Below are 9,177 nucleotides of genomic sequence, written 5' to 3'. Positions count from 1 at the left end.
ATGGTAATTTTAAAATTAATATATATATTTATATGATGGTTGGACAAATATTTTTACAGATTTTCTTCTATTTTTAAATGGGCTAAAATATGGTTGTTTTTGACTTATACGTTGATATGTATTGGGTGATCAGGTGGCTAAATATGAGCCCCTAACCACCCCTTTACTATCCCACGTTTAGGACCCCATGCACATATCGGCTACTCTCCCCTAGGTGGTTTCTTATTTCAAGCCCCTCTTTTTTTAATAAGAAAGTAGACTAGGTTGTTGCTTATTTCAAGCCCTTCTTTTTTTCAGTGTATTTTCAACTACAAAAATAAGAAAAGATTCCAACTATCCTTTTTCCATAATAAAAAAATTGTATGAGTACACTTTAAATGTTTTTTAAAATAAAAGAGTAGACTTAAACAGTAGCATTGGGAACATGAAATTAGACTAAAATGTTCATTATCCTTCAATTTCATCATCCATGACACATCTGATGAGGAATTCTTGTTCCACATTATTACCAAATGTTGAAATAGAGAACTAAAACTTATTCTAATAGATCACATGTTTGACCATCTCATCTCATTTGTTCTTATATTATTATGTTGTTTATTTCAAGCCCCTCTTTTTTCCACAACCTATTTTCATTTTTTAAAGAGTAGCTGCTCCACAAAAAATTAAAAAAGATAAAAAAGATTCCAACTATCTTTTCAATATACTTTAAATGCTTTTTCAAAAGTAAGAAATAAACTTAAACAGTAAGATTGGGAACACAAGGTTTGACTAAAATGTTCATTATTCCTTAATTTTTGACGTTCAACATTATTACAAATTGGGACAATTGGGGAAACAAAACTGAACAAAACAGCAGACTGTTTAAAGCTTTGGTGTCCTGTTCTGAAGGTGTGTGCTATTCTTGAATTCTTTGGCCTAATCTTTCTTTCATTCATTTATTACAAAATATTAAAAGAGAGAGGCAAACCTTATTTGTTTGACCATATCTCATCTGAATCCAGCGTTCCAGAGCCAAACAAAAGATGGAGAAAGTCATTTCTATGAATGCGGGCGATGGAGACTCCAGCTATGCTCAAAATTCCATTTTGCAGGTATGATATCCTTTTTCTTTTTCTCCAAAGCCGTTTTTAACTCTGACAGATGTTATCTATGACTCACCCAATTGGATCTGGTGTGCAATGCAGAAGAACATTTTATTGAGAGCAAGACTATGGCTAGAAGAAAGCATTAGATCCTGGAAAACCATATTTGATTGCGAGACACTGTGCATTGCAGATCTGGGTTGCTCATCCGGGCCCAATACACTCTTCATCACTCAAATAATCACATCAGAAATCCGAAACAAATATGCCCACAAAGGAATTAGGGTTCCTGAGTTTCAGATCTTCTACAACGACCTTCCATCTTCAGATTTCAATACACTTTTCAAACTTTTATTAGCTGCCCCGCCGGCGGAAAGATCTTATTCGGTGGCTGGCGTCCCCGGCTCTTTCCATACCCGTCTTTTTCCGTCCCGCAGTCTCCATTTCGTCCATTCTTCTAACTGCCTAAACTGGCTCTCGCAGGTAATTAACAAAGGGGTGAGCTAAATTCTTCAGAACAAATAGTAATTATGTGCATATACAGACTCACCGACTCTCTGAATTTAATGTGGATAGGTACCCCCAGAAATAGAAGATAAGAATAGCAAGTGGTGGAACAAAGGAAGAATACACATATCAGAGCAGGGGCCTGAAGGAGTCGGAGATGCTTACTTTGCACAGTATCAAAAGGATTTCAATGGGTTTTTGAGAGCACGGGCAAAAGAGGTGGTGGAAGGAGGGCGGATGTTTCTGGTGTTGCCCAGCCGCTTAAGTGCAGACAGAAGGCAGCCCTCTCACCTGGCCTTCTTGTGGGAAACTTTAGGGTTTGCCATTAAGGATTTGGTCTTTCAGGTTTGTTCTATAGGGGACAAGGTTAATCACTATATTGCTAGTTTGATCTGTTTATTGCTTCTTCTGAAATTTTTATTATTTTAAGAAAAGTTTTTCTCAAACATTAAAAATTAAACTTATTTGATTTCTTTTATTTTTATGTTAAACACATTCAATTATTTATGATTTACTTAGATTTGAATTATTTTTTTATTCTCAACTTTTAATTTGTTGTTGATTCTAGGGAATTATAGAAGAAGAAAGGTTAGATTCTTTCAACTTGCCCCTTTATAGCGTATCTGAAGATGAATTAAGATGTGAAATCTACAGAGAAGGCTCTTTTACTATTGTGGGACTTGAAGTTATGATTGGGGGACTTGGTAGTAGTACAAATAAGTTGGATGATAATGAGAAGGGAAAATTTATGTGTGCACAAGCGAGAGCAGTTTTAGAGAGTCTAATTTCATATCATTTTGGAGAAAGGGTAGTGGAAGCTATCTTCAATAGATATGCAGAGATTCTTACAGCCAACATCATACAAGTTGAAGAATATATGAACCAGTCACCAATAACAGCATTAACACTTGAACGAAATGTCTCCATTTCAACTATGCCAACAAAGATAAGTTGTTGTTGACTCTCTTAGATTTTAAAGAAATACAATAGAATAAGTATTGTCAAATTATTTTATATTCAACATGTAACTTAATATATTATTAAACAATAAATTGTATGTGCTTCTACTTTAACAAATAAGCCGTTTGCAAAGAAAAACAAATGTATAAGTTTTTCTTCTTTAAAAAATTCTCATATCTGCCATAGTTTAATGTTTGGAGTGGTTTTATCTACATACATTTTTAGAATTAATTTATAAAAAAAATTAATTTGAACAAAACTACATTTAAAATTAATAATTGTTGTATTTATTTGCATATTACTTTCATTTTTTACCCTAAGCACATAATGTTTAAAAATAAATTTTATAGTATTAAAATCGAAAATCAAAGTAGGAGTATTCAAATGCTATACAAAGTCTTTGGGGGTGGGAAAAGAAAAATGTTATTTGATTTATAAATATTGTATTGAGATTTAGAATTACTTATTTAGACTTTTTGATTATTTTAAATATAAATAATATATTTTTAAATTTAATGAGTTAAATATCAATTAAAATATGAAAATAGTAATATCAATTAGACTGTTTATAATACACAAATATATTTTTAAATTTAACAAGTTAAATATCAATTTAAATATGAAAATAGTAATATCAATTAGATTGTTTATATTGTACAAAAATCATACTAAAAATTATATAAATGAGATAAAAATTTATGTATAAATTAAATAAAACATGCGTTAATTTTTTAAAAAAATTATAATATTTTAATTATTTATTTTTATTTTTGTATTTATTTAAATTGATTTTCATCATCACAGATTTAGATTCTTTTTTTAGATCTTTATAATGACAAGGTGGGTGAGAATTAAAAAAAATATGTTGATGTTGTACATTACTCACTATCTATGCACACTCTAATATTAAGGGCATATCACACTCCTCTTTAGAGAAGCATTATTATCAATGCTAATCAAGTGTGGATACTTCTATATATTCACTTCATAGACTCACATGCAACTAGTGAATTCTTTCACTAAATAAGGTACTCGATGAGTGTTTTAGTCCTTAACTTCTTTGTACATATTTGAAGTATTAATTTTAGCTCCAATATGGTTATTCCTTCAACTAAATCTATAATTCTTTCTATGAAGAGATATTATTCTCAATCAATTTCTTCAAATATGAAACTTGTAAAAATAGATATATCTTTATTGTTGGAGATGGCTTAAGCTTGTAGGTGATATATTATATCTTTTGCATGATTTGATATGGCCCATAATATTTGTGGGATTAACTTGTCATTCTTTGTTTGTTGCTTCATGGAATTTCCTCATAAGGTTGAAATCTTAAGAAAACTTAGTCCCTAATTTTTAAATTCCTTTCACTATGGTGTTGGTCAACATACACACCTTTCCAAAAACATATTGACAACTTAAGCTTACCTATTGGATTGATGATCGTATGAAGAACTATGATATGACCGAGTGCCAAATAAGATAATAAATCTATCCCAAAATCATTTGTAAAGATAAGATTATATTCACAAAAAATAATCCTAGGTGTGTCATGTAGCTTTTATATTTTCTCCAAAAATGATTTTTCCACTATACTTGGAACAAAAAGATGATATAATGTAATAAAATAGGGATATATATGATGAATTTATCTACCACTACCATGATGAAATCCTTACCTTTATATTTTGGGAGACCTTTAATAAAATTCATGGAGACTTCTTCCCATTATTGGCTAGGAATAACTAAGGGTTGCAAAAGATCGAATGCCTTTATTGCCTCTCTTTTCTTTTTGTTATCAACGAGGCTTGCACCTTTGTTGACCTATCAACTCAACTACATATTGAAACATGAGATTGCCTCATAGAGTGTGTGTGGACTCTTATTGTTGAGACCAACCCCTAGAGAGGGTTGGTTCCCTTGGAATATCACCTAAGCTAGACTAAACCAATGAATTGCTAATAAAAGGGAAAACAAATAGCTTGGAAGAAAACCTCAAACTATGTCGGGTGATGCACTAAATGAATTTTCAAAACTTGTACTACTATTGTGATACACAATCATTCAATGACCAGGTTGCTCCTCATAAAACTCAAGAGTTTCCACACATTTGTGGATCACTATTTCATAAGAAGGTTGAATGACTCATAGTTTTTTGAAGGAAAAGAGGTTTCCTCACAACTAAACTACTCACATCCATTACGCAGCTTACACACTACAATAAAAGATGTGCAATTCTATCGAAAGGTGCTTGGAGTAAAACATATATTGAAGGATTTTTATGAAAATCACAAAGACATACATCAATTGATCATGAGGTTACACATAGTAAAACAACACTTGAGTAGGCAAATAGATCAATTTCATTGATAAAAGGCATTGTAACAACAATACAAGTCTCATAATGTCAATCTCTTACTTTGAAAATATGAAAATGAGTGCTATTTTTAGTCAAAAATGTCTATTTTGTGAGTTACAAAATAGATTTCTAATAGAAAGAAGCTAAGAAGTTACAATAATTTAGAAAGAAGGTAAGAATTGACTAAAATATGCCCTTGTGTCATCTATTTTTTATTCCTCATGGAGAAAAAGGATCTGCTTTTTAGGCCATTAAATGGATTTTTCATTCTTTTTGTTGACTATTCGACCTCACATTGGTGCCTAAAAGACTACCTCATCCTTGCTTGAATCCACATAAAATTTTCCAATTATCTTGCTTTGTTAACTCCTTCAAAGGATCCATAGAAGTGGTGGTTTAATGAGGATTCTTTGGTGCCCTGACTTTATATAACTGATATATCTCTTAGATGCTTGCAGATAAGCCAACTTTAGCTCAAACTATCCTATATTCCCTCTATGTGTCTTCCAAATCTTCTAACTTCACCCTAGATTCTTGTTGTTGTTAATAATTGTGCTACATTTCTTCTTGACTTCCATGATCTTCCCATCCATTTTTATAGTGCATGTGACAAAAAGATTTATGGTTATTAAAAGCCTTGAGGGGCATAAGATATATTTAGGTCATGACCTTGCCACTTATTTTATCTCATCAAGAGTCTTTATCTTTGCCCCTTTTTGATAGTTCATGTATTTAATAACTATTATCAACATCATAAATTGTAACCCTTTACAAGTTTAAGCTACTTTTTTGTGCCCTTTCTTTAGTGTGTTTTCTCTTAACTCTTATCCAAGCCCATTTTTGGCATTTTGTACTGCAAAAATGATGTCATATATCTGCATGGTGATCCAAACCTTTTTCCTCGACAGTGTGCACCTTATCCATATCTTATTCACCCTATTTTGGGTTGACAAGGGCATTTGGGGCACCCTTGTCCTAGAAAAGGGTACGCAGGGCATCCTTGTCTGTCAAAACTAGGCCCAAATTTCACTATGTCCAATGTCAAGTTCCTACCAATTGGTTCTTGATCCCAATGCCTTAATATGACTGTTCGAGTTTGGCCTAATTTTAAAAATACCTTGAGAACCATATATAGGATCATTCTTTCAATTCATTTCATCATGCATCTGCAATCTATTCCATCCATGATATCAAGCATCAAGGCAACATTTCATCCCATCATATCCTTCAAAGTATTCTTGAAATCTAAGAATTATGAAGAAGCAACTTACAACAATCTTCATGCAAGCATGCTTTTCATGATTGACTCCTTTATGTCTTGTCACGTTATTGCATCAACACTTGTGATCACATTCAAAGAGAATTGCATCATCAACCACCATAAACTTTAACAAGATCGAGGTATGACATTCAACATTTTACTTCCGAATTTTCCTTTTAATTTCAACTAAATCATAGGGTTAATTCCAAACTCAGGGTTTGACCTAAGTAAATCCCTATCAACAACACTATTTTCCTTCTTTGTATGTGCAGGTGACAAGATCCAAAGATGATAGATACAAATTTGGAAAGAGAAAACTAAGACACACAAAACCAACTTTTGTAGAGGTAGAAATTGGAGGACTAGGTCACCCCGAGTGCATTTGTTTGACACTTTTCTAACGAAACTTCAAGGAAACACTTAGAACATCATCCTAATTCCAAAAGGATATCTATTGTCTACACCCGAGCTCGAGGACAAAGGCGCCCCAAGAAAAACTGTCTCACTTTTTTGCATCCAAATTTCAGACATAAGTTCATCTCTCCCTCCTATTTCCAGATATGTACATTATATTTGCATATTTGATCTGAGATTGTCTATATACATTGAATCCTGTCATTTCTACATCATTAGCCCTAGATCTTACATTTCCATAGTTCATTTTTAACTCAAACAAAGAAGGAATAAAAGTCAATCAACATTCAATACTCTCTACAAATATTTGGGATTAAATCTAGTGATTTCATCCCTCTTTAATGTAACTAAAGTTGAAAGTAGGGTTGATTCCTTGTTTACATAGCTAAACTAGTGAATACATATTTTCCAACCTATCACATTTTGGTGAACCTGATGACTCTTATGCTTACTTTTGATCTTTATTTTTTAAATCTGATTCATGTGCATTTCATTGATTCATATTTGCAATCATTTCTAAAATACATCATATATGAACTCGCATTATATACATTTTGGAGTCCAATTCACCACTATTACATTTTGGTGAACTTGACGCTTTTAACATTTTACATATATCTGATTAGGTGTTTTTAGATCTATTTTTTCATATTGGAATTTAAAAAATCTAATTGGTTTGCCATTTCACATGTGATTTCATTTCTTATTAGCTATTTTTACCAAAATCATGTGTTGGATAATAGCCTCATTCACTTCATGTTTCTTGAATTCATTCATAACACTTTAATAAATTGTATTATGAGGGTTTAAAAAAAAATTCCTACATTCAATTCATTTCTCAAAGTTTTCATACATATTTCATGTCGCTATATGATCATAATTTTAAAGACGTTTTGGAACACAATGGACCACTGAGAGGGGGGTGAATCAGTGGTAATCAATAAAAACTTTCACTTCCTAAAGATATAAGAAACAATAACTTTAATCATCAAGCAATGAGCAGAGGTATCAAATAAATGAGCACACACACATAAGACACATATCCATAACACAAGAATATACGAGAAAAATCCATGATGGGGAAAAACCTCGATGAGAAATGTTGTTGGAGTCTACTACTCCAATCTAGCCTCACAGGTAAAATAGATTACAACATTTAGGGCACCAACCCCTACAGTTTTATGGACTACAACCCAAAGGAGCACCAACCCCTATCTCTAGGGCACCAATCCAAGGAACACCAACCCCTAGCTCTAAGTACCCACTCAAAGATAACAATGAGTAATAATCAAACACAAGTTAAGCTCCCTGTTACAAATGATATTTTGTAACTCTCAAAGAATCTGCTCTTGAGATAGACTAAACTCTTATCTACACTTTAACCTTAAGTCTCTATCTCAATTCTTCTTCTTTTATGCTATGTCTTTTGTTTTTTGTTGTTTTGTTTGTATTTTTCTTTGTTCTCTTCATTGTATATGTCTTCTACCTTGCTATACTATCTGCTCTAGCTCTGCACTTTTTATATGAGGTCTCTGCTCTCTACTCGAAACACTTCTTCCTCTCTGCCCTATCTTTGTTTTCTGCTCTCTATCTCTTTGTGGTCCTTCTACAACTACACACCTATCAGATCGGTTGCTGCACCACCTTCTTTGTTCACCTTTCTTTATATTTAGCAAAAAACAATTCAACCACACTTTTGCAGCTCTCTCTCCTCTATTTCTACAACTACTCTTTGTTTATCTCACTACAAACCAACTACCCCAGATAGATCACATTCACTACCATGTTCTTCTCATCATAGTTACATTCATTATGTACCATTACATCAAGTCGGTCTAGTCTTAACTCATCACAGATCAGACAAGATCACATCTTTCCTCGTTATCATACATCTCAATTTGTACAATTTTCAATGTAGCTTGCAGATCATTCATTCAGTCGGTCTAGTTGGCAATCCAAATTTCAAGACCCGCCAACCTATATCTTTCATAGACTTTGAATTTGAGCCATCGATTTGCTGGATCCAACTAGGAAGTTTTGATCTCAGCCGTCATTGTGGCGATTCCACGCGCCACATCAAAAAACACCTTAGGCTGAACAATGAGTCATTCTCTGTATGCTCTGCTACTTGTTCACACAGCCATCTTTGGATCGATCATCTGCAATAAATGTCCCCGCTCTAATTTTTCTTTTTGTCTTTGTACTGGGTTACTAATTTTAGTAAGCTCAATTTGTCCAAAAGATCTGATCCTACCACAGTTGATCACCTCAAGCCCATCACCTGTCTGCAACAAAACTATCATTAATGAATTCTTCAACCTTTGTCGGCCTCTGCATTGATTTTATCAACCAAATGCCTCATTCAACATCCTAGTATATCTTCTTGATCACTTGGGGAACATGTGTCTTCACATTAGTCATCTAGGTCACTCAGTCAAGACAGGTCAACTGCCATGTGGGCAATCAAGCTGCTCAGATTAGTTGATCTTCACACTATGGATAACCTTTCGTGTTATGCGGTCTGCAAAAAATGTTCATCACTATAGAAATCCCGAATTCACATTTCTCACTTGCTATCAGAATAGTTTTAA

General features: G+C 33.1%; 1 protein-coding gene across 1 annotated transcript; it reads left to right on the top strand.

Moving 5' to 3' along the window:
• The first annotated feature begins 775 nt into the window (after positions 1 to 775).
• LOC131062659 (probable methyltransferase TCM_000168) lies at positions 776 to 2,554 on the top strand. Its single transcript, XM_057996372.2, has 5 exons — positions 776 to 891; positions 1,005 to 1,094; positions 1,188 to 1,568; positions 1,662 to 1,937; positions 2,161 to 2,554. Exons 2-5 carry the CDS (start codon positions 1,026 to 1,028, stop codon positions 2,551 to 2,553), a joined length of 1,119 nt encoding a protein of 372 aa, XP_057852355.2. The 5' UTR covers positions 776 to 891; positions 1,005 to 1,025; the 3' UTR covers position 2,554.
• Positions 2,555 to 9,177: the final 6,623 nt, after the last annotated feature.

Source organism: Cryptomeria japonica, chromosome 8 (assembly GCF_030272615.1).
Source record: "Cryptomeria japonica chromosome 8, Sugi_1.0, whole genome shotgun sequence".
Classification (NCBI taxonomy): Eukaryota; Viridiplantae; Streptophyta; class Pinopsida; order Cupressales; family Cupressaceae; genus Cryptomeria; species Cryptomeria japonica.
The sequence above is the reverse complement of the archived record's forward strand: the minus strand, read 5'-3'. Positions and strand labels throughout refer to the sequence as shown.